The following is a 26,995-nucleotide window of genomic DNA, read 5'->3' as shown; positions in this document are numbered from 1 at the left end:
ATTCTCTCAGAGAGCTCTTAACTTAGCCAGATCATTTTTTTTAGCGAGGAGTCTTAGCTTAGAGGTGATTTAGGAAACTTCTCAGAGCAACTCTAAGCAAGGAAAGGACAGAAACCTTTATCTTAGTGAGGAGGTGTGGTCGACCCCGTTGCCAGGTGGGACACATCTTTTAAAAAAATAATTGGTCGATCCAAAAAAAAATGCACTCGATGATAATAGGCACAAAATGGACAGTGACATCCAGTGGAAATAAAATTAACTGCATGCCTTTAGCCAGTTACCAACTATCTTTACCCTGCGATCACTTTCATTTCTGTGCTATTGCGTTGAGTGGGGGAAGTGAGCGTCTCAAATGAAATCGACCCACAGACTGTATATAAAAGTGGACGTAACTTTCGGCTCTGAAAAATGAGCCCGATGCGAAAGTTCCTTAAACTGCAATACCACCGGGTACCAGTAGAGGTCTGCTCTAAAAAGCCTCCGGCGCCATAGACTCCCATTTAACTAGTCTCATAAAATTCTCAGTCAATAAAATTTCTCCACGAGTCATCTCGGTTTTATGAGCTAAAGTCACTTCTTTTTAGTTTTCTGGCGGTCCGTCTGAAAATAATCCATCATTAATTGGAAAATAAACTTCAAAAAGGATCTACTCCTAACTTTAAGGGGAAATTCTTAGAAAATCTCACAATTCTAAGAAATTTCTTGGAATAGGAGTAACTTTTAGTCTGAAAAAGCTTTGTGAAAACATCCCCTGGTTTTGAACTGAACCCTGGTCCCTGTAATACCTCTCTATTACTCTAATGGTGTGTAATATGTACTGTGGGGTTTCTAATCATCTTTTTCTGCTACACTTGAAATGTTTACATTTTTATTTACGGTTCAGCTGTGCCTGAAATATCACAATATAAAAGTGTAACTGCAGAGTTGTTGGCGTTTGTTCACATTCAGTTTCATGCAAAGTTGAGAGCTGCACAAAGGCACAAAGAGAAGAAAATAAGATTTGATGCCTGCAGTGCGTCATTCAATCAGCCAGTATAGGTAGTTTATTGTCTGTCTTGTCCACTTTCACTCACCAACGCCAAACCAGCAGCCCACAAACACAAAACAGAGAACAAGTTGTTCCCCGTCGTCAGAGAAGACGGACGTGGAAACAGACTGCTGGTGTTTGTTGCTTCCTGTCACTTGCAGCTGAAGCTCAGCTCGGCGGCTCGGCGTGTTCATTGTAGAGGAGAGTTTTACTGCTAAACTTCTTGTTGAACTACCGCTGCTCTGTGGCTCCATCCTCAAGAGGAACTGATTGGATAACTCAAGTTTTTGTCTCTGTTCAGCCGGTGAAAGGTAACGATAAGATTACCAGTCTGAATTTAGTTGAAATTATGTCTTTTGTAAACATATTTTGCCTTTTTGGAATGTGTAACAGTCAGGACAGAGATGTAGTTTTTATAACTACCTGAAGGGGGACTTTGTCCGTTGCTTGCCGGTCCATGAGTTAAAGGGATAGTTTGGAATATTTGAAGAGGGGTTTTATGAGGTACTTATCTGTAGAGCAGATGGAGGTCGGCACATCCCAAGTTTGTAGAAGCAGGCAAGGAAGCTCAGATAGGGTTGACAGCAACGCGTAATTTAGCCACCCTAAAAAAGGTTGTACAGAAACATTTCAGCCTAAGTGTATGCTATATTAAATATATTTTCACTGCTTTAACTTGTACACAGACAGTCTATTCAAATGTGGACCTGCATGTTATAACGCTCTCCTCAAAGCCACCAGACTCCTTTGAATAAAACAGTCATTTTACCTCGCAGAACACAGGAGACGTTACTAGAGCGTGAAACTGTGATTGAATTTCACCCTTTTGGTGGGTCTGGCTACGCTCCATAGGGAGTCGTTTGCAGTCATTGCGTCCTACCGGGCGTAGACCTCGGGCTCATTTTGAAACTATTGGGGAAGCTATAGCCAATCGGCGTGGGGCAAAACCGTTCGTAATTCCACCGCTCTACTACTGCTTTTAGAAAAAAATGCCCGACTTTAACATCATCACACTTAACCTCCAACACTTGTTGCTGATTGGTCAGCCCTTCAGAGTTGACTGAGCACGTAAATGCTCCTCCAACGACCGCTAAGTTTGAATAGTCCAGACATAGATGCAATACAATTAGAAAAATAATATTAGAATCTGTTGTTGTTGTTATTTTTTTTTCCGCTTTGTGTTTATTTATTCGTAATTATATTTTCCTTTGAACCGGGTCGAAAAGTAGCAACAGTTTTTACCATTGTTTTGTGTTTTTTTCTTCTGTTCTTTTTTTTTTTTTTTTTACTCGCTTTTAGCAACACAGCTTCTATAAGCGGCGCTAAAAAAAATAATATATGTTGAGTTGCTAGAGGGGCAAAGTTGTTGTTCATGACAAATACTCACATGGTTTGAGAGTCACACATTTCACACACAGGAATAAACAGCACCACCTATAATGTTTCATTGTTTACAGGATGTCGGCCCACACATGATCATTAAATGCATATCTCTGTTCCAACACACCCCTCTACAAGTCCTTTAACGACGTCTGCTGAGGCCCGCCTGTAACAGCCAGCGGTACAGTAATTCCCATCTCCGTCAGTGACTCAGTGTGACTGCTGCTGTGGGCATTTGCTTCGCCTCGGCCTCGTGCGTTGTGTGTTTTTGGGGGGTTTCTTTCTTCAAACGATGCCACCGCTAAATAGTTTGTGAACGTTTTTCGGGCCGTTTCATGTCGGCAGTCCTGTAAGTGGATTGAAGGATGTTATTGGCTGAGTCATGTGCGTGTGGTAACAAACATGTGCGAGCCATCATGTGAAAAATCAAAGAAATATGCACTGGCATGCTGCAGTGTTTACCATATGCTTCTTCTTCTCGGTCCCGCTCCGTCTATCTGTGCCCTTATCTTGAATAGTTCCTCTCACTCGCATTATTACATTAAGACATGGATTAAGAAAATTCCAGCACGTCTAACTCTGTTAACGCTGTCTCCTTCTTCTTCTTCTTCTTCTCTGCTCTCTCCTCAGTCTCACAGCAAGATATGCAAGTCCTCCGGGCCACAGTGGAATAGGTTCACCACAGAAGAAGAACACAAGGTAAATATGGCAAAAACTTCTTACAACTCCTTTAATTTTATTCCAAAGGTTGATTCTTACACTGTCCAGACAGCTTTTACACTTTAAGGCACTTGTTTTTTCGTGCACCTGTGCCTTCGCACATTTGTGTATTTTGCTCAGTGCTTTCCTGATACTCTGTTGTTCCCACGGGGAGTTCAGAGGTCAGATCGAGAACGCCTAATAGAGATTTAGTGTTGCATTCGAGGATTCTTCAGCAGGGTGCAGCAGCTCTTCTGTGGCAGCTGGAAGCAGCGTGCACTGATTTTAAAAAGATATTATCCGTTTGATTTGCAGATAAGCTGACACGAAGCTGTTCAAATTTTTTTTTTTTTTTTTTTTTAATAACTTGCAGATTTGCATCGCTGCTGGTTTGAATCATTTTAGTTTTGATCCGGAACATTTGGCAGCAAATATTGTCATTTATTCGTCGCACCCCTGGTCTGTAAAGACCTAAAGCTTGCCCATACGAGTATTGCACAAGTAAGCAAATGTTGGGTGTTCAGCTAATAATTTGAAAAGCAATTTTTAAAGGTTGCCACAGGAAAATAAATTTACCTTGCAAAATTTTCACTCAGTTTGTTTACTCTGCTCTCAGTTCAGTGCTTTTACTACTTGAGAGGTGCAGCTCGCTGTAATGTGTCCCATGGGAATAAGCCTTTTACACATGTTGGCAAAGAGGCTGCTGCTAAATGAGCTAGCAGGCATCATAATGACACTTTTTGTATTGCCAAGCTGCAGGCTGCAGCTAGTAGTCAGCGAACCACAAGCCTGGAATCTAAAGGTGTCGTGCGAGCTGGTAAACCTATTACACACACACACACATATACAGCTGTAGTCATAAGTTATCTGACACGCATGCTCAGATATGGGCATGCATACACGTAATGCACGTGTGCAATGTGTCCAAACCCACACAGATACAAAGGCATGTGAGATTCAGAAATCTCCCCACACACACCGAACGCTACACACCCCGCTTCAGCTGTCTGACGCTCGCAGCATTTGTTCCAGCCCAGAGCCGGTGGGAACCAGCGTATTGGCAAAAAATTCCTCTCCAGCCGCCACTGAGCAATGGCAAAAATGCTGCAGCCAGCAGTTCCAGCCCGATGGGTGGTAATCTGCCCTCTCACATCACCGACAGCAACAAACCTCGCTGGCTGCCGCTCTGCAGAAATATCTCTTTAAATCCCGCACGCAGACAAAGATCCACATGCACAACACAAACAAATCACTTCTCCGAGAGGTCAGTGAGCGGTTGACAGTGGAAGCATCTGATTTTCGTTCACACAAGCCTGATTACCACGTTTAATTGCTTTCTTGCCATCTGAGAAGTTATTTTTAATCGCCGTGAGTTGTCTCCTCTCCTTTCCCCCGAAGCAAGAAACTTAAGCCATTTCAAAAACTGAAATAAATTGAAGTCTCTCTCGCTCTGTGCTGAACGTGGGGAAGAACATTTCCCTCCAGGTCGTGGAGATTTAGTTATGAGTTTTTCCTCTCTATTTATGAGCCAATTGGCTCGTTATCCGGAGCCTGTTTACACCAGCAATAACTGCCCTTATCACTTCCACAGTCACTCATACAGAGTCCAACACGTTCACTGTTGATTCTTTTGAATTTCATGCCTCACATTACCTTTGGTTACAGCGGGGCTCTTTGCTATATAAACCTTTCTGTGTTGTGCGTGACGGTTAGGAAAAGGCTAAATAGGAGCTTGGGTCCAGGACAACAGGTTTGGTTTCCTTGGTGGATTTTGGTGGAGCAGCATTTAACCTGTCAGTGTGTGCAGAAACCGGCCGACGACCGCTGCCACAACCTTTAGAAGAGAACGCTCGACTTTAACATCATTAAAGTCACTGACGCTGTTCGTTGATTGGTCTGTTGATTGTCACGGCAACATGCACACACCAGTCATAGCAACATCAGCTTCATTCGTGATGTTCTGCTTCCCGAGCATGAGAAGCCGTGTCACCAAGAAGCTTTTCATGCGTTTTTTTTTGTTTTTTTTTGGCTGATTCATGATTTCACGAGGACATCTGACCAGAACTGAAGTAGAGGATCTTTACACTCTGAATAAACTGATCCAAACACCAATGGTGTGAATACAACCTAACACAGCCAGGGTCAGGTGCTTTACATTTCACCTGAGCTCACCCATGCTCAGCACTTACATCCACCATCCTGGCTCGAGGCCAACGCACCTGTGTGTCTACTCTTTACCTTGAAGCAGCCCTTAAAGTTGATTTATAGTGCAAACCGTGTATCTGTATCTTTACATTTTTACTCTCCACTTTTGAATTCCTGCTATCCAATTTTAGATTTGTCTCCAAGCCAGAATCACACCAAAGTGTGTAATACACCTGTCAGTCCACTATGAGGTACTGCGTCAGTGTCACATTTCTCCTCACCAAGGCACGAAAAGCGGAGTGCTTTATGTTTGGCCATCATCGTGAAACCGGGCTGGAATTTCAGTTGTAAATGGCCATTCGCTTTCACTTTCTTGTAGGAACTGAACGAGCTGACTCTTGACACTTCCTCTCGTTGTGTAATCTATCACAGTAAACATCAAGTCTGCATTCATTCATGTCGGTGTTGTTTTGCTCATTGATTTTGAATAATTACAGAAATGAATGCAAGTATTGGTGTCCTGAAAAAGTACAGCAACACACGGAAAGTTCTCTACCAGAGAAATGAATGTGTTGTCAACTCCACCTTAGAGGATGTGTCGTGCAGTAAACAGAGGTATGGTTCATTTTCTTAGCAGCAGGGGGGATGTTTGTCAGTGTGTTGGCCACCTGCCGACTTGTGGCATCTTTCTGCCGTTTTAATAAGCCTGATGTGGCTTTGACTGGTGGTGTGGATGCCAGATGGGCTGAACCAGATGCCTTACAGTCAAATAGAAGTTGATGTTGTGAGAACTAAAGTAATGAGAAGAAAAAGAGGTGGGGCCTCAGTTATAACCGTTCACACAAAACAGGACCTGAAAAAGGCGTGCGACACTCCCCGCGCGACAGCCGGGATTTAGAAAAACAAACTCGACGGTAAATAGTGCGCACCTGTGAGCAAACTCTGACAACCTGATCCACGTCACATCTCCTTTGGACATGGGTCCACTTTGTCGTTAACATTCTAACCAGAAGGGTCATTTTTGCTCGTGACCTAATTATTCCATTAGCGACTTTGGACTGTAAATGATAGAAGCAAATCTATATCTCACATTTAATTCCGCTCATTATATCATACGCGCTGTCACTCCAACACGGTCCTTTTCACCGCATTTACATTGCAAAGTAATCATCATCCTCTTTTGTAAAAATCCAAGAAAACGTCAAACAGCGTCGGGTTAAAGAACTGCAGAACACAGCGTCAGTTTTTTATGTATTTTTCTCATATTGTACACGTATAGTTGAATGCAGTTGTTGTCTGTAAACGTGTTTCCACTGCGCTCCCAGGCGCACAGAGCGCAGCGTCATGGAGACATCGCGGTGGGACTTCTGTCACTGCTGCAGCAACACGTTACCACTCGCTGTATTTTCTTTTGTTTTTGGCCACCGAAAAAAATATGTGCTTCATATCCACCACCTCGTCCACAAACACCTCGAGTTCTGTGTCGGAAAATGGATATTTCCGGGGGTTTCCTCTCCGTTGTTTACACGATTCACCAAAGAACCACTGATCCACATGGCTAATTGTATATGCATCAACTTTTATAATAAGCTTTGCATTGACCATTTATGGTTGAATGTGGGCGTGTTGAAGGCTGATCTACCTGCGCACATTTCCACGTGGATTATGATTTATAAAGGGAACATCGCGTGCAGCTGTACGTGTGCACGGTTTTATAAATCTGAATATTTGTTCTGCTTTTGTGCGCACGCATACTTTTAGTATGGATCCCACGCAATGTTTTATAAATGAGGCCCCCGGTTACTTTAACCGCGCTCTCCTCTGTCAGTGCAGCCGGTGGCAGCCGGTGGCTAATGGGCCTCACCGGCAGGTCGCAGAGCCGTCCATCCTAGTTTTCATTTTGCTGATGCATTATCAAACATGTACTTTGGAAGATGAAAGAATCTTATGATAAAAGGGACTACCTCTGATTTCCATCTCAATTGCCTCAATCTCCTCTCTCATTTCTCACTGTTTATCTCTCATTTTCTCTTGTCTGGGTTTGCAGCCACAGTGTCATCCTCCTCTGATCCCCCCCCTCCCTCCACACTCGCACAAAGACACACACAAACACACACACAGACACACACTGCATGTTTTCTCCTAATCTCTTGTTTCTTTTGCTCTTCATTCACTTTTCTTCAAATTTCTTTATCTGTCAATCACTCCTATTCATGCATCTGCCTGTGAATGCAGGAGTCACTGCAGTGGTTCAGCATTGAGAGGACTCCCTGCCATTCCTCTGCCCCCTCATGCCCTCCCCCCCCCCACACACACACACACACACACACACACACACACACACACACACACACACACACACACACACCCCTTTCCCTCTGACTCTGCATTATGTGTTTGCTACTGTACTCGTCCATCTGTTTCAGCTCAGTGAACAGCAGCCTCCGCTCCGAGCCAAGGACCACCTCTGGCTGCCGTCCAGCGAGTTCAGTCAGGCAGAGCACCAGAGCCGCTCTCAGGCCTGGATCAGCATCTCTGAACAGGCAGCTGTTGTTGGATGTGGAAATAGGATGTTATTAATTCAAAGAAAGTCAAAGTAACCGACTGGCATATTTTCTGCTTCTTCATGTCAGGTTTTTTTTGCACTGGTGCATATTTAATTTTTGCACAATTGTCTGTATGAAACAGTCTCTGCGTTGCTCAGCACACGGGCTGACTCGTTCGACAGCTTTGCTCTGACTTCCTGCTGTGCAGGTTACTTAATCGCTGAGCCTTGTTCTATTTTTCTGGGGGAGACACCCAAATAAACTTCCTTTTTTATTTTTGCATTTAGATCCCATTCGTTTCCTCCTGCTGCAATAATAGAAGTACTGAAATCTTACAGGATGCTCTCTGTGTTTCTTGTTGCATCAGAAAATGCAGCAGATTCTTAGTTAGTTTGGGAAGCCTTGGGGCTCGAAGCCTAATTCACTTTATTCATATCAGTAAGTGGCGCTTCCTTCCCCAGCAAATCAAAGGCTGTCCTACTGAAACGATGTTAAAGGATGAACTGGGAGCGCTACTTTTTCAGGCAATTCATTTCGCATGTGAACCTTTCTTTTCAACTTGACCTTTTTTTTTTAGCATCATTATCATTATTGTTATTTCAAGTTTTTGCCTTTATTAGAAAAGACTCTGTAGAGGTAGACAGGAAACAAGGGAAGGGAAGGTTCCTCAGCTAGAATCAAGCCATGGACATTGTGGCATGCACAGTAACCATTAAGCTTTCAGGATGTCCCTATCAAAGTACCATTTTAGTCAGGCATCCATCTTATAGAATTGTTTTGTTCACATCTCTTTCTATTTCCAGAATCAAATACAATCAAGTCATGATAATAAAAACAAATATTTAAAAAGGGAGACCTACTCCTTTTCACAGATGAGGTTAATCTAGGACTTCCATAACAAGAGGGATTTGTTAGTTTATAGATTGTTTAAAAGAGGCTCCGTCTAAAGCGTTTCAGACAGAAGGGAACACGTTTGTTTACAGGATAATTACAGGATTGGACTTGTTTTTCTAACAAATACCTCTTAGTGTTTGGATTATTAACTCTTGTTCAGTCTTGTTTATGTTGACTTGTCCTCAGTGTGAAATATGTTCCAGATCCATGTGGCTCCACAGGGCATATCAACTGTTTGGCTCCGTTACTGACCCGCATGTTAAAGTGTTGAAGAGAAAAATGAAAGACCAAGGAAGTTTTGTTCCCTGATGAAATACTTTTGCTATTGATTTGGTTGATTAGTTGTGGGGGGTACTTTGTTGTTGACTAATGCTCATATACCCCCTCACACTCACAATCAGTGTGACAAATCAAAATCAAATTGCTCTGACTCGGCTCTAAAGCACAAAGTACTGAGTTGCAGGAGGTCATCATAGCTGCCCCTGCGTGCCAAAGGAATAAAAGAGCACAGAAATCAGTGCAGGAAGACGTTTCTTAATAATCTAGATGTCTGTTGTCCATGCTACATGTCAGTCTGTCCCTCTGAGAGACAAAATGGAACATATGCAGTATGTTTTTTTTTTCCCCCGCTGTGGCTTTTTGAGCACTTGCGGGATTTTAAAAAAAACTTTCCCCTCCGACATCTCGACTCCATCTGCGATACAGACACGAGTGACATATTCAGCATAGCGAATCGATTATGTTTGTTAAGGGGACATCAGGACAGATTTCAGACAGGGAGACAGAGACACACCGAGTTGTTTAAATCTATTTTCTCTTTTCCTCTGATTATTGACAAAGACGAGACTAAGAATGGAGACACATTTAACCCTGTGATGTGACCTCATTCTTTTCAGTATTACCTATTTTACCTGCCACTAACTTACCTGCTGTTGTTTTAAAGTGTCTTCTGTAAGTTTCTAAAGAGGGTTTCTGCTGATTCTTGTCTTTTTGTTTCAACATGCAACAAACAATCTAAAGTAATATTAAGGGAAAACACGATCCCATTTTAGGCACAGAATCAGTTATTAAGATCACCTCATATGTAGTTAGTTATAGGATTCACGGTAGAAATAGATCCAAGTTATCATAAATCCTGACGTGATCCTTCAACCGGCTGCCAAAGCTTTTTTTTTTCTTCTTTTTTGAAGGAAACCTGACAAACAGATGGATGAAAGCATCTGGCAAAGTGCATAAACAAATCCAGTGTAAAGTTATTGTACAGTAACAACAGGTTTTTGATTAGATAAATCTTTTAACGCTCCTCTGGGAGTCGTGAAAATCCTCCAGCTGCAGCGTGGTAAATCAACATTTGACACCGGCAGCTTTGAATGTCAAGAGAAAAAAGATTATGCAAAAGTGTCTACGAGTGTGTATGAAAGAGGTGAGAGACTGACTGAAAACACACACTGTATCTCCTGTTAGGAGAGTCTGGAAGTGTTAGTAGTGAAAGAAATGAATGCTTGTAGCATGAGTATACAAAATAGTTTTTGTTCTTGTTGTTTCGTCATATTGTTTGCCCTGACAGATCTCTATCAGATGATTGTGAGGCAAACTCTCGCTATAGTCTCTCGTACTCTCACCTCAACTCAGAGTTCATCTCCTTCTTTAATCCTTCCTCCTCGGCCCACAAGGGAACACACACTTCCTCCCATACAGCTCTCCTGATCTCTCTTCGTCTTACACACTGACACATATTGAGTTCAGGGTCAGTTTTCATGACAAGCCAAACCTTCCCTTTCTTATTGTCTGCACTGAGCCTCAACGTATATTGTATGCTCTTTTCTGTCTTTCTTTTCACTCCCAGCAGGTTTCCACACCATTCAGGGTTCAAATTTAAGTTTTAAAACAAGACTCAAAGTTTCACATGTATGTTGGGCCGGCTAATGTTTTTTTTCTCAAAATCGACATCCTCATTCAGCTCAAGCTCATATGATATCTAATTCCTCTGACTGAAGCAAATCAACAGGATTATTTTCAAAGTCTTGTCATGCACATCCTCTGTTCTACTCCTGCAGGTTACCAGGACCCTCCAGAGTACCTGCTGCAGGCAGCGGGGCCTCCAGGAGCCCGGGCTCATCCAACCTCAACCGCCGGAGCCAGAGCTTCAACAGCATCGACAAGAGCAAGCCTCTTCAGTATGCCAGTGGCAACGATCGAGGTAAGGAGGGTTTTATTCACGACCACAATACACACACTTTCGCACACAGAGAAAAAAACACTTAAAGAAGCTGACTTTTTAGTGGAGTTTGATTGTAGGTAGATGCACCTATTTTACATTCTCCATGCAGCCACTTGATGGCACCACTGACACAAGTCAAACAGATGAGCCCAGGGCTGCAGGGAAGTCCAGTTTCCCTCACTTCACCAATCTTAACCACTCTGCTGAATCATCCCCGGCTCTTTATTCCAAGTGAGTTATAATGGCTACCATTAAGTGGAGGCGGTGAAAAATTGTCACAGCATGGCCACAGCCATTTGAAAGATGACCAGAGGGGCAGATTCAGCCAGCTGCTCCGTCAAGGATGATCAAGCTAATGAGAGTGATTATGTGTTTGAGAGAAGAGTCCTACAGAGACAGTGCGGCATTTTATTTAACACAAAACTGATTATTGCACAAATATAGTTATTTTAACTGCCCCACTCTGTTGTGGGGAGGAAATATATCAACTCACAATGTTTCGATTACAGATTTATTTTTTTCTCCTGGCTCACTCACTGTATCTATAATAGCTTAAAGATTTCCCCAAGGCTCCTTCAGAAGATTTATCGGGACATATTGGCTCACACTGGGCTAATAATTAAAACCTTTCTCATGATTCTGTCATTTTAATAATCAAGAGCAGGTGACCCAGCCGCTGAGGGGTTAGGGTGCAAACCACATGGGTGCAAATACTGTCAGCAGTGAGTCCTTGGTTTGATGCACAGTTGGCAGAGCCTGCAGACAATATTCAGTTTGGGGGGGAAGGGAGATTTTGCCAATGAATATCTTGAGGTGGCACATTTTGAAGAGCTATACAGCATAGAAGAAATTAAGAGTAAGCAGGTTAATACAAAGGTAAAGACATTATATTGTAGTGTATATTAATTTGCATACTTGATTCCTTGACTAATCTCGTGTGAACATCAGATTATGATATCCACATGAGATCAGCCAAATAGTGATTATTTATCTTAACATATTCCACTATGAATGCATCCTCATCAATAAATCAATGGTATGGGCTGCTTAAACATGCATATTTATTATAAGATAATTCCAAAGAATCAATTTATGTCCATTCTATCATATTTTACATTATTTACAAATATCCCAATTTATTTATTTTTTAATCCTAAAATTTCTTGGTGGCCTTAACTTCTACATGTGGCTACACGGTGTAATTGTAGGTCTGTATTCTATAGAATAAAATAATGAACTGTGGGTGCAAAACTGACCTAATGTTTCACAACACTTTCACACTCTATTACTTTATTAAACTATCATTTCAGCAATTTGAATAATTGCATAGTAACCAACATGGTATTCCAGAGATTTATCTAAAAATCATGAATCTGGATGTAACTCTAGTTCTATGAGAACATGCGTAGCCCCCTATACCGCAAAGCACCTAAGAAATAGAATCAGAATTTCAATAGAAACCAGCAATAGTGCTGTTCACTCGTGTCAAGAGTGTCAGAATACATGAGATGCTAGTGGACAAAAAACAGCTTGTCAACTAAATTAGAGTCACAAAACCTGAATTCCCCGACATAAAATGATGCAACAAAAGAGATTGCAAAGAAATTAGAAGGACTGAGGCGTGTCAGTTGGAGGGGGGGGTACATTTATCATGGGTGCCATAGCAACCCCTAGTCACCTGTTGGGGGCGCTATTGTCAGCTTTTACTGCACGTCATTCCCCTGCTCTATTTGCCCACATTTTTTGTCGATCTTTACTGCACCCATAATAAATGCAAAAAATACTCTCAATAGCCAAAACTCTTCCTGCTATTACAATCACAAAGCTTTTGCTTTTGTCTAAAATATGTTTAATCTTAAAGTATTGCATAGTCACTGAGAAAAACCCACACTGAGCTGAGAGAGGATCAGTAGGTGGTGAGTGCAGTGGAGGAGAGATGCAGTGTGGCATCAGCAGTGAAATGCCTCTAGAAAACACACTTTATGAATTCTTCTTTCTTTTCCTTTCAATCCTAAAAGTTCACATGTGCCCTCACCCTTGCGATTTCTGTCAGGAACCCCAAACTCCTCAACGGGAGAAGGAGGGAAGGCATGGTGAAAGATGATGAATGGAGAGGAGTGGAGGGGTGAACAGGGAGTGTGTGATCACACAGTTTGTGGGTGAAATCAAAGCACGGAGGGATGTGGAGTTACTGAGAAACTGACATGTGTATTAGTCTTAATTTAGTTTAGTTTAATTTTAGATTATAGTTTTTCAGTCAATACCATTATAGAGGTTCTGCCTGATCACTTCGTCTTGTTTTGTGAGAATAGGAGGATATATTAAAGGGCAGATCTGTCTCATTCTGGCCCAGTCACACGGCGCAGTAGAGTCCTGCCAGAAGACAACCCCGCAGTTTGCAGAGATAAGCCAACAGGTGCTGCAGCATCACTGCAGGGGAGAGGAAACTGTACTTTGGTCTAAAATAAAATTGAAATAAAAATCAATTCGTGGGAAATGTCAGCCATGCAGCCAGAACCTGCTGGGCAAAAACAAGCAGCAGAGACAACAAACAGACAAACAGAAACAGGAAGTGTCTGAAATCATTTTATACATCTCCTTGAGTTGATTCCTTAGTTTCCTTTTCTCCTGTCATATTTCACTACCTTTTTATTCAATCTTACTTGTTTTGTAATTTTTGGGGTTTTGTTTGTAGATCCCATTTACGTCCCAATATAGATATTAAGGATTATATACTGTAGCTGGTCTGATCTGTAAAGATGGCGGCACATGAAAGGCGTGTTTTTTTACGTTCCTATATATTATTCGTATTCATAGACACGTGCAGCCTCTTGGGGAAGTTGTGAGCCCATTAGAATCTTGTTTTGTTTGTCTGTTCACAAACAGTGAAGCTCTGACCAGAGAAAACAAGAGCTCAAAGGGCACAAGGAGCATTGCATCATTGTTGTTACCAAGCAACTATCTAATTAACTTCAGCCAAATAAACTGAAGCATAAACAAGCTTGTTTATTTTATTTTATTATAAGCAAAATCTGTATGAAGACAGGATTGTTGGTGATTTGTCTGCTTGTTGTTGAAAATGAGGATGAGGTGGCGATTGTGAAAGTCATGAAAAGCTAAGTGGAGAAGCTGCTGACTTCCTCTTGCAAGGTGGTGATTTATAACACTATCTGTCTGATAGTGATGTAATGCTGGGAGCAGCTAAAGTTGAAAAAGATTCAACTGGATTATTACAAATACTCAAGCTGCATAAGTGGAACAGAAATTGTTGCATGTAACAGTGGGTTTGTAAATGACCAGTAGACATGTGTGTTTCTCCGTGCAGGCATGTGTCATTTCAAACATGCATGCTCACTTATGTAAGGAATCTGGCATGTAGTTGTGTGTGTGCGTGTGTGCATGCGTGCATGTGCCTGCTTGTATTTGTTAGCACTGGGTCCACCCACCGCCGCCCAGAAGAAATGACATTTCATTCCTCGGCTGCTGAGGCAAAAAAAAAAAAAAAAAAAAAAAGGAAGAGTTTGTTGCCACGGCAACGGCAAGTCACCGCACGGTGAAAAGTGTGGTGGCGCTGTGAACACACACAGCCTCTAGGGGCGGGATGGAGGGAGGAGGGGGGATCTCTAAAGACGGGGTTAATTGACTGGACACAAACAGAGACACACACACAGACAGAAACAGAATCACACAAATGCTTTCAACCGCTTTCATAAACTATCTTCAGGGCCACCCCATTATCTCTTAAGATGAGGGGCAACATAAACAACACACAATGTATGCTTTCTAATCTGCACTTGTGCCATTGTCACATTATCTAAATACGCATAGAAATACAAAAAAAATAATAAATAAGGTTGTTGTTTCTTTGCACCAACTTTGCACCTGATGAGGGTCTAACCAATATCTATCTCAGATTTCTAACCTGCCAGCTCATGATGGGAAAACAGGGTAGCTGCCAGTTTGTTGCCTTTTTGTATAATCAAAAACAGTGAATGGACAAGAGAAGGTTCTGCTAATGTACAGCCACACTTTCACACACAGTGTTCGCATATGCAACTGCTTATGCTTGCATATCAAAAGATCTGCATGCATAAATGTAAAAACAAAAACAAGCGTTTATATACCAGCAGTCACCCACTTTCCAACACCACTTACAGTACGTCACACACACACACACACACACACACACACACACACACACACACACACACACACACACACACACACACACACACACACACACACACTCACTCACTAATGAGATAACTAATTAGAGTCAGTTCTCTAATTTGAATACATTTTATTGGCTAAATAGTTTTTCAGGTTGTTTACCAAGTCATATTTTATTTAACAACACACATTTGTATGGTATATTCAGGAATCAAATTCAGCACAAAACACATTAGTCTAAATGGCAACTGCCAATCAACTAAATATATTTTTTCCTGAACTGGCTAAACAACTCGCTGCTGCCCAAGAAACATTAAAAAGACGTGTTCAATTCTTTTTAAACCCTTGTAGTTTCTGTTAACGCTGCTATAATACCCACACAATCCTTCTTATGTTGGTGTAAACCCATTTAAATTAGAGCCTGGATATTATTGGGCATTTTACAGCCAGTTGCCACGTTCCATTTTAAACAATAGTATGTAAAGAAAGTCTCTGTTGTTGCCTGACAGATATACCAAGGCGTTTTTTTTCAGGCATGTTTTAAGCTTTTAGAGGATGGTGTCAGAAGCGTAAGCCGGTTAAAGTGTCTCGGCTCCGACCACAGCTGAATGCGAAGCGCCCCCCTCTCTTCCTCCTCCTCCTCCTCCTCCTCCTCCCTCCTGCCCAAAGGGGCTTTAAACTGCAGACTGGAGGTGACTCACAGCCAGCTGAACCCTGCTCACTGCGCTGACTGACAGCCAGACAGACACTCAGTCTAATGGCGCATAACTTCATGTTGTCACTCCGTCGCCCCTTTATTTCCTGCCCCCATCATAACTCTGCCTTTTTCCTTCTTCTTTTTTTTCTCTCCTCCTCTCCTCTACTTATCTCCTTCTGTTTGAAAGTAACTCAAACTCTGATCTGGAGGGAGATGAAGTTTTATATCTCTGTGCCTGCCTGAAGCAAATACTATACTTATCTGTCAGGTTGTGGATCCTGGTGCTGTGAGTTTAAGAGAGAGGGGGGATGGGGAGGGGGAAGGGAAGAGAGACATACTGATGGTCTGTGGGGTGTGTGTGTGTGTGTGTGTGTGTGTGTGTGTGTGTGTGTGTGTGTGTGTGTGTGTGTGTGTGTGTGTGTGTGTGTGTGTGTGTGTGTGTGTGTGTGTGTGTGTGTGTGTGTGTGTGTGTGTGTGTGTAAAGGTCAGTGCTCAGAGGCAGGCGGCGAAATGCTTTTTTTTAACATGCATGATGGATCCTTACGTGCTCCGTTTGTGTCTGTGAGGCTTGGCTGTTTTGCCAATTTCACTGAAAAAGTGCTGCAAGTAAATTCCTATGTGTTGCAGTCACTATGTAAATGTATAACATAACTTGGTGCAATACAATTCCGGCTGTTCATTTTGGTTTGTGGAGGAAGAGGAGGAAGGAAAGGCAGAAAATCACAAATATGAAAGTAGGTCGGTTCAGGAAATGTTGCTGCGATAATCCAAAATAACCCCTCAAACTTTTATCACCAAAGACGGATGAAGTTTGAAAAGAAAATGTGTCCAGAAGAGATCAAACTCTGACCGCAGCGGATGGTTTCCTTTGCTTGATAAACATTGCTGCTGTTATTTCGTTTGTTGTCATGGCTACAGCATCGCGGCCCGTCCCTTGTAAGCGCTGTGATACACCTGCAAACATGCTGCTAAGAAATGTAAATCAGGGGGTGGAAGTCTGAACGAGGAGGTACAGCACGGTTGAGAGCAAACTCCTGAGACACAAGTGAAATAATAACAGTGAAAATCTTTTCTGTTGATATTCTGTCAACTGAGAATCAGATCATTTTTTTCTTTTTTTTGTTACTTTACACGGCAATGAAATCGCGTGAAAGTTTCCTCCTTCTGCTTGACTTTTGAGCTGAATGTGTGTTAAACCATAAAAGAAGACAGTGGCGTATTCTGATTCAGTTTCTCTTGTCAAATAAATCCAGGAAGCCTGTAGAAGTTTGCCATAATTTAAACGAATACTTTTCACAGAAAATCCATATATAGTATCATAAACAGACATTCTGTTCCACTATGTGAATTTAATCATCGACTTCTTTATTTCAGTTGAAGATGTGATTGATAAATGTAACACCTGTGATTTACTAAACATCCGTTTTTGATGATCATCCTTGTCTCTCTTTTTTTATCTCCCTTCTTCCCTCGTTCAGAGGCGGTGAGAAGCATCCCGGTTCCCAGCGGGATGAACGGGAGCGGTATCGGTGGGGTGGTTCCCACCAGCCTCAGTGGGCAGCAGCTGGCCTCTGCCATCCCTTCACCCACCGCTGGCAAGTCCTGGCGCAGCAAGTCCATGAACCTCAAGCACAGCGCCACTTCATCCATGCTGGCGAGCCCTACGCACTCACCCTCCACCACGCCTTCCCCCCAGACTCCAGACGGCCTCCAGCCACACGGAAGCGATGGTTCCAAAGTAGGGTCGGGTGTTGCACCTCCTCAGAGGTCAATGCTGGACAAGTTCCGCCTAATTAACCCTCGATCAGCTTCAAGATCGTCACCGTCTGTGGCGGAGATGGCTCTACAGGAGGAAGACGACCTGTCGGAGTACGGTGAGGATGGACTGATGCCAACAGGGTCAGTGTGCAGCAGTGGTAGTAGCACTGCCACGGCCAAACAAATGCCCACAAAGACCCCTGCATCATCCCTCTCTGTGGCCAGCAAATCTTCATCCTCCTCCTCTTCATATTCAAAGGCTTCTGCCGGCAGGTCCACGTCCTCGAGCAAAGACAAGGAAGACAAAAGCAAGTCTGGGAAATCTTGTAAGGACAGCTCTCCACCGAAAGAGGAGCGCGAGGCGTTCGCTGACTCCACCAAGAAGAACTCCAAAATCGGCAGCCTCATCCCCAAGGGAGGGAAGTCATCGTCGGGGAAGAAAGATGGCGGCGCCTCCACCTGCATCCCAAAGCCAGGCCTGAAAGCTCCCTCAACGACGTCAGCAAAGTCTCAGAGTCAGTCCCAGACCCAAAGCCAGACCGCCTTGAACAGCAGCGGCAACATGCGGGGAGGAGATGGAGAGAGAGCCAAGATGACGAAAGGAGGGCAAGGCGGGAGCTTCTACATACAGCGCTCCATCGGGGGCCCGGAGGGCAAACGGACCAGCATGACCTCGTCCACCAGCACATCGGCGCTGTCCGCGTCCACTGGGACGCTGGCAGGAGGATCAGGAGGTGGAGGAGTGCTCGGAGGGAATGGAGTCGTTCAGCTTCCTCAGCAGCAGCAGCACAACCACCCCAATACTGCCACTGTGGCCCCCTTCATGTACAGGTGAGATATACGTGTGTGTGTGTGTGTGTGTGTGTGTGTGTGTGTGTGTGTGTGTGTGTGTGTGTGTGTGTGTGTGTGTGTGTGTGTGTGTGTGTGTGTGTGTGTGTGTGTGTGCGCGCGTGCGCGTGCGTAACGCGGTAGCGTGAAATAGCCACGCTTTGGCCTGTCTAAGTGTGACAGTTACACGTTTTCCTATTGTGGATGAACATGAAACCATCTGCATGTGGAGAGCCATGTCACTGCAGGAAAATAAAACTTGTAGCTAAAACACATGGTTGGGGTTTGGAAATAAAACAAATTAAAAAACTCAACAAAAACATTGTCACATCCTGGATTCAAACCTCATCCTCCACATGGCAGTCTGCGTCACGCTTCACATGACATTTATTTCCGTGTTAGTTTCATGCTTTCGAAAAGTGCAACTGTCGCGCCTATGCAGGCTGAAACGTTGTTTCACGTTTTGCTGTAGAGGACCGGCGTGTCTATTTCGTGTGTATTACCGTCCACTGGAAACAAACTGGAGGAGCTGAGCTGTTTATTTACTTCTCCCCTACACATTTTTCCCCAGAGTGGTCAATTGCTTGACCTTTTTTTTTCTCAAAGTCACACCTGCAGACATTCATACACACATGCTTACAGTCGCTCACACACACCGCATGAAATCTTGGAGTTCTCCCAGCGATCAGCTGGCGCTCCCCACCGTGCATCTCGCTCTCGCCTCCACATCTCTTCACAGTCATTACAGAACAAATTAACATCCACTGCCTGCTGTTTGCCAAAGCCTATTATTGAACTGTCTGGGTCTCATCTTTGATGTGAGGATCCAGACATCGGCGACGCTCAGGAACCCGTTCCCCTGCTCTTCATTCAACCAGTGTTGTTTTGAAGCATGCAGCTGGCGCGTGGTTCCCTGACGTTACAGCCATCAGAGGTGCAGGCAGTGGGTAAATCCGGAGGGGAACAAAATAATAGAGGAGCCACCGAAGTCTCTGGGATGCCTTTGTGCTCGGTGAGAAAAGGGAGTTAGGAATCCTATTAAACATAACTTAATCCGTCACCCCACTACCTCCTCCGCCGTGCACAGTCAGCTCTGGCGGTGCCTCTTTCCAGCATCACTTTTACCAGTCAGCTGGTCAGTCAAGAAGAAGGGAACCAAAGCCGAAACTGTAAAACCATAAGCAGCCCACTCAGTGAGCAAAAAGTAAACAGAGAAAACGCTGAGTGCAGATGAAAGTGGATGCACCATCTGTGATGTCACCCACTGGTTGCTGAAGGAACATTTTGAAATTTGGACTTGCACTCGCAGCCTGCTGCCATCTTGGCCAGTAATTGGAAGTAGAGAGTCCAACTTTGGCCGTATTGAGTGAAATTAAGGAAGCGACATCCATCGCAGCTGCTCCAAAGAATTATGCTTCAGTTGTAATCTAATGATGTCATATATAATAATACATCAGTAAGAGAGAGCAAACCACTTGAATACTTTTAGTGCATTTTGCTGCTAATACTTCACTACTTTCACTTAAGTACAATTTGTCATGCAGGACTCAAGTAAAGGATCTGAATACTTCCTCCATCTCGTTCAAGGGTGGGTGAGGGAATAAATGTAGGACTAGTCGGCGATCTGTTTTTCTTGTCATGCTAATGGCTAACTTTAAACCAGGAACATGGAAGCGCTAATCGCTCACACCAGCTTTACAAGCTTGCTTTTGTTGTCTCTGTACTTGCATTTTGCTCTGAGGATTGAACATCATTTAATTCAATAAAGAGTTCTTGAGGGAACAAGGGAACAAGTTAGCCTCGAAAAGAAACGCATGCATATTTATTTCACATCCGTGAGGGAATGCAAGGACTGTGGTGATTACACTGAAATTAACTGATTTTGTCTCTGTTGTAAATGCTGTTGTGGCCTGTAGACATTGATCTCTACACACTAGATAATAGTGCATTCAAACTAATAGGCATTGTTGATGAATAGGGTTTTGTGTGTGAGGTACTGTGCAGATTCACGTCCCACCTTTCTGCTCTGTTCCAACACATTTCCCTGTAGGTATATTTCTGAAGCTCCCATTTTCAACCCCCTCGTCTCTCTCTATAAATGTTCCTCCTCACCAGCAGGCCCCACCCGAAGCTGTCTGCATGCATACCGAGCGTGATGGCCTCACGCTGAGCTGCAATTTACCATCATTTTTAGCTTAATTAAGCATCCTTGTCTTGTGTGGTTTCTTTTTCTCCACCCACTTTGAGCTGTTGTCTCCGCCAAGCTCTTAACACCACTCTGCCTGTAAGATTTCGCTGCACTTAGTATTTTGAATTGATTTGCCCCCCGCCCACCCACCGACACACACATTCACACACATGTACAAAGAGTGTGCAGTCTCAGTGTCTGTGTTTTCCCATGCTCCAATAACCTAAGATGACCCGACTAGTTTAAAAACAGCATCAGGAATGATAGAAAAAAAAACAGTGATACATAAAAGCTCAGTTAAATTTGTTGCTCAGCACTTATTTGCCACACATCACCTGTCAGACTAACAATGTGGGCATCGCTGTGACATCCTCCTCCTTGGATTATCTGTTGAAATAACATATGCAGAAATGTAGATTAAACCTGCTCCTACTTGGCATGAACATGTGTTCTGGGTGACCTGATCACAAGTGGACAGCTGAAAGTAGGTCTGTTGATACCTGACATTAGAATGCATCTCCGCAAACGTCTTGAGCGACCATCAAATCACTTCCCTGATCTAAATGCAAATGAACATGTACATCGAGTAAATAAGTAAATAAACACATAAACACGTATAGAAACGCCAGTAGAAAATCAACAGGTATTTAACAAAATGGCACAACTGTGGAACGTCTCTGGAACGTCATTGTAAAATATCCCATTTTTCTTTTACCTCTAGATAAAGATAGCCATGTGAAACAGTTAATTTTACTCTTTTATTTTGTACTATTCAATATTTTGTGACTTTGCACGGTCTTTATTCCCTTTTCCATTTTAGACGCTTTTATTTTGAAAGGCAGGCGCTTTAGTTCCTGTCGCGCTAACCGGAGCTAAACACAGACGCAAATGTAGTCTGTCTGAGAAGGCGAAAGGAAGGCAGAAGTGAAATTATTTGTGTTATGGCAACCCCCGAACAGGTACCAGGTTAGTATCTGTTGCAATACCTTCATATTCAGACGTGGCACGTGTTATCTAGAGGTAGTTATGAACTGTAGTTTGTTGTACTGAGTTGGAGTTGAATGGCGCTTAATGTTCCGTGCGTAATTCTGGGAGACCTTTTGGAAAGCTAATTGGTATATTTGTTGTCTTGTGTGTTTGCATTCGCTCTTAAGGTGTTTTGGATTTTTAGTAAATTATCAGTTCAAATCGACACACATTTTAATGCACCGTCAATTCGAAAATGTTTGACACATGTTATTTCTTATTAATAAATGTCACAATTAGCTCGGGTTCAGATGAGTTAATTAGTCCAGTGTGTTTTAGAGGGTCAGGCTCTGCTGCGATGGGGAAATGAACTGTGCATGCATGCAGGTGTGTCAGAAATTACAGACAATGTCAAATAAACTCATAAAAATAAATCCAGAAGAATTTTCAGTAAAACAAGCATCAGGTAGACCATTTTTCCCCCCTGTTTAATAAAACAACTGTTTTATAGCCACCAGTTTAGTTTGCAGATAAAGTTTCCTACTTTCCTAGATAGTTCTGCTTATTCAGTTGAATATTTGGTCCTTTAATGTAGCCCAGGAATGCCAAAAGAATACAGGCACATACGTTCCAGACCACCTCCAAATGTCATTGGATCTCAAAACGTTCTCAGTGCACTCTTGGTGGTTTAAAATGTGTACTTGGAGCTGTCCATTTAGGAGTGGATCACCCAGGATGCATGTTAATACTGGGTGTAAACAGACTTATTACTGCCGTTTGAATCACAGCACCAGACCTTCCTCTTGAAAGTGTCAGAATCATTTTTTGTTAAATACAATTTTTTGATTACTGCACCAGTTACTCCCCCCCCCCCCCACATACCCAGTCTCTTATCCTGGATCCATATTTTTCTGTACAGCAGTGGTAGTAAAACAAATCTCTGTCTCTGTCTTCATGAATCCACTGAGGTGGAGGAAGCTCACAGGAAGAAGAAAAAGCTTTTTCACATGAGCTGAAGTCACAGACTGATGCCGCTGTCGCAATTGGAAGCCAATTTTTATCTGCAGCTCTGCAGGTGGTGGTGGTCCCTGATGTGTGTGTGTGTGTGTGTGTGTGTGTGTGTGTGTGTGTGTGTGTGTGTGTGTGTGTGTGTGTGTGTGTGTGTGGTAGGTATGAATGCTATTCCCCTTGTGGTTTAGTTTCAGTGTGTGTACATGAGTTTTCCTCCGAGTATTTCAGGATTTTTTTGGTTAAAAGTGCGAGTTTGAATGCTTTTCATCGTGTGTGTGTGTGTGTGTGTGTGTGTGTGTGTGTGTGTGTGTGTGTGTGTGTGTGTGTGTGTGTGTGTGTGCGTGCGTGTGTGTGTGTTCGTGTGCATTTCATCGGCTTGTTTGTGTGTCAGCTCTCACTGTGTGTCTGTTCTGTTTTTTGGTTTGTGCACGCATGGGTCTGTGCTGTCTGAAGTGTGTATGTGTGTGTAAGACCATTATCTCATGGAGTGTATTGGACTCTTTCTGTGTTTCTTCAGATCAGCAAACAAACAGCAGAGCGTGATGCAGCTCAGGCTTGACAGGAGACAGATGCACACAAACACATACATCATGCACTCTCCCGCACGCACACACACTCTCTGAAAACATTTCATCCGAGACCGTCCCCTCCTCCCTTTCGAGGTGTCCATCTGTTGAATATGTAACTTGCTGAACATCACAGAAACACCAGCAAAGGAGGGAGAATTATTGATGTTGCAGCAAATTAAACCATAAAATCTGGTTATTTTACCTTCAACATTTCAACAGATGTATCTGTTTGACTCACTGTTTGCACTCTAACATTTTAGCAACTCCACAGACCATAAAATGTTTATGAGATACTTCTTTTTTTTTTTATGTTGCAGCAGTTTTCGGTGCCATGGTAAACAAGATCGAAATGGGGCTGTTTTAACTTTTGTCTCCTGGAAAAATAATGATCACGCTAAAAAATGTTCCTCTTAAGTTGAGATGGAATTTTCTATTTATGAACTGGAACACAAAAGTTATCTGACTTATATTTATCTTAAAGGAGGGAAATTAGGACAGGTTACAAATAAATATTCAATTACCAAGACAAATATTAACGAAAGCGATCTGAAACAATCTCCATTAGAAACACAATCTACTGCCACACTTTGGAAAGGAAATTATTGTTGTGAGCTTTCAGTTTATGGATTACCGATATGGGTCACCATTCATTGTGACATCTAGAAAACAGCTTAAAACGGCCGAATGAACACGACAGCGGAGCGGCTTTTACCAACAGCAGTAAAAACTGTCTGCAGTGGAGCTGGAGTTTAGCATATATTTCAGCCTGTCTCGGTAACGGCTGTGTTTGTATTTGTTCTCTGTGCCTTTAGGACATTCTCAGAAAATGACTGCACCATGGTGGCCCCAGCCGACCCCTGCCTCAGCCCCACCAAGGGAGAGCTGGTCTACAGCAAGACAGCCAAACAGTGCCTGGAGGAGATATCAGGTAAGAGCAGGTCAAACACACGTGATGTGGGCTTCATGTACAGACCGTTTCTCCGCGTGGGCGTTTTAATGTGCACATGTACAATTGGTCTCTTATAATGTTGGTCATATGGGAATTTAACCTTCATCTGCTGTCTGGGATCTATATTTATTCATTGTTGGTCTTAATGCTGCTGCAATTCTGAAAGGAAGTATTTGGAAAATCGCCTTTTCCTTCACTTCATTAGGAGATGTGAAATTGTGTTAGCTTAGATTACAATTTCTGTATTACATTATGGATTAGCTGTTCTTTGTAATATTTGTGAAAGAGGAGGCTGCTGGGTCTATTAATGGAATATCATGTAGGTAAAAAGTAGCTGCAAGATTAGAGACTTTTTGAAGGCTGTACTGCTGTGGCTGGCACGATGCACTAGTGTGTGTGTGTGTGTGTGGGGGGGGGGTCCCTGCTCGGAGCTGGTTTCATATAGAGAAGGGAAAAGGTCAGCGCTGACAGCCGGACACAGGGAGCATCTGTGGCTCTGTGTTTACATCCCTGCAGGCTGCCATCGTTTGCTACAGTCCCAGTGCTGCATCACCACCAGGAACCAGGAACCATGACGCATTCTCATCAGTTCATACACAGCTTTTATCATTTTTAGTCTCAGCAGAGGATTGCTGTTGTAAAGTACCGCATGAAATGATTACAGTGATATTAGATCGGCGACCCAAGATTAAGCAAAAGTGTCTCGTATGCTTGTGTCACCATAAAATATAGTGCATCGTAATATAGTTGATGTTAAAGACGATGCTCTCAGTTCAATTAGGGAAAAGATGCATTTGAAATATACTGTAAAAGAAGCTGTGGAATATATAGGCTTTAAAAAAATGCCAGACGCATAGTTGAAAATATTATGTTATATTGTTGAAGGGGAAGTAGTTTTGAATGTGAGCTCAATGCTGGTCATTTATTGGTTGAGATGCGAGATCGCGAAGATATGTGGAGACAACAATCAGAGATTATGTGAGCTGATCTGGATGACTTGATGAGATGCGCTGGGGAGTTGGATGTTTTGTGAAGAAATAGGTGTGTGGGCGGTACCTGAGATTCTCTGCTCATGTTTATGTTTAAGCCGACGTATCTTTTACCATTCATTAGCAAAGGGAATGGACTTATAGCCACTGTTTAACTAACTCAGGACCATAAGTACAAGTGAACAGGATAGTAGAAGTATTACTTGTCGTATCTGGATTCTTGAATTCGAGAACTCAGGGCCCTTTTTCTGTTTGGACCAGGGATTGTAAATACACACGAGAACACCGTACCGTTGTCATGTTTGGCCTCGCCTCGGCCTGAAAAGTCCACCCACGCATGACAAGGGTCGAAGAAGGAAGGCCATGTGACGGAGGTCATATGACGAAGTATAAAGAGTCATAGTCACTAAAGTGTGGACTGTTTGAATGGAAACCAGACCCAAACCGAGGACCGTCGCCGTGGAGACCAGGGTTGAGTTTGTGAGAGAGCGATGTGGATTTTTTTTAAACACAAGTTCCTTACATAACGTAGCGTTTATAACTTAACATTACTTATATTTGATTAGTTAATTCAACCCAAATCATGATCTTTTCATAAAGCTAACTATGTGGTTTTTTAGTAGCTAGACTTAAAGCAGCTTACTGTTTATACCTGAGCGAGGCAAAACGTGACACCGATGTGATATCCTGCAGTGGACTGGTGGGTTTGTTATATGCTATGGTGTGACTCCAGGTTGAGTTCAGATATCTGAGCCACATCCACGTTGAGCAGTACCTCTAACTGGGTAAGTGTGAAGCTACACACACAAATGGAGCATTAAGAGGCGTGTAGAGGAGCGGCATGAAGCCTGGTAGGGCCGAGGAAGTGTCTTGATGTTAAAGTTACTGGTCTTGAAGGTAGATTTAAGTTTCCAACCCTCTTCAGCTATTACTGTCATCACAAATATACAGCCTGAAAACAACAGGTTAAAATTGTGTTCGTTTCAAAAGAGTGAAGGCCGCAAACATCATCGTCGCCCTTTAATTACAGTGCGCTCGAGCTTCTGCAGCTGAGAGTTCAGGATCGAGGGACATTTGACCAGTTTAAAGGAGTTTCTGACCACAAGCAAGGAGCTGGACGAGAAGTTCCACCAGGCAGCACACCATCAAAACACAAACCGCTGGCACCCACAAGTTCCATTGTTTCTTTTGTCAGTTTCAAATGAAGAGTTCAACGTCGCAACTATTGAAACCTTCTTAGATCTTTTTGATGCCTGAAATTCATCAGTCGTATCTGCGGTAGAAATGTTTCTGATTTGTTTAAGGAGCAGATTCTTTTGGTTTTGTTGCTGAGGAACCTTCCAAAATTTTTGTAAATGGTTTGGGTTTTCCATTTTAGCAGAGCGTGTCTCTTGATCCAAACGGTGCTCAGACTCCCTTCTTACAGTGTATTAATAGAAACAGTGGAGATCAGCTGGGCTGATAAACCAAACAGGCAGGGAACCCAATGAAAACCGAGATGTCCGTTTCAAAGTGAAGCCGGAACGCTCCGAATCTCGGCGCGCTTGAACAACAGCACGTGATTATAGGTTTCGGGGATGTCAGGTCGGCAGCAACATTCCAGACATTTTGCTTCGGTCGTGGTTTTTCCCGAAGCCCGTCATTTCCAGGACAAAATTAGACTGCAGCGCTGACCGTTCCCTTTGTTTAGGGTCCATTTCAAACACTTGACGTTTTGTTGTCACAGGTTTCATGGTCGTCTCACATCCTTCTGACTGTTTCCCCGTAGAGGGGCGGGAATGAGTGTCTGAGCAGGAAATTCATCCCGCAGATACCACATGACAAGCCGAGTCATTTTACACACGCCAATGTCAATAGGTATTTTTCAGACATCAAAGGAGCACCACTGTATAAAATCGTAATTCACATGTTTGAGTTCAATTACTTGTAGAAATGAAAAGTAGATCAGGTCCAAAGTA

General features: G+C 43.0%; 1 protein-coding gene across 4 annotated transcripts in view; it reads left to right on the top strand.

The window, feature by feature from the left end:
* The window catches only part of nav3 (neuron navigator 3), a 212,302-nt gene that overhangs the window by 97,756 nt on the left and 87,551 nt on the right, over positions 1-26,995 (top strand). For all 4 annotated transcript variants that reach the window (XM_069700178.1, XM_069700177.1, XM_069700175.1 and 1 more), the window contains exons 6-9: positions 3,038-3,106; positions 10,749-10,891; positions 17,258-18,368; positions 23,912-24,027. In XM_069700178.1, coding sequence (XP_069556279.1) covers positions 3,038-3,106; positions 10,749-10,891; positions 17,258-18,368; positions 23,912-24,027 — 1,439 coding nt within the window. The remainder of the gene's footprint in view (positions 1-3,037; positions 3,107-10,748; positions 10,892-17,257; positions 18,369-23,911; positions 24,028-26,995) is intronic.

Source organism: Brachyistius frenatus, unplaced genomic scaffold, assembly GCF_029030835.1.
Source record: "Brachyistius frenatus isolate BFR_SWC_R1_liver_20210118 unplaced genomic scaffold, ASM2903083v1 Contig_32, whole genome shotgun sequence".
NCBI classification, from domain to species: Eukaryota; Metazoa; Chordata; class Actinopteri; family Embiotocidae; genus Brachyistius; species Brachyistius frenatus.
This window is presented reverse-complemented; position numbering and strand designations above follow the sequence as displayed.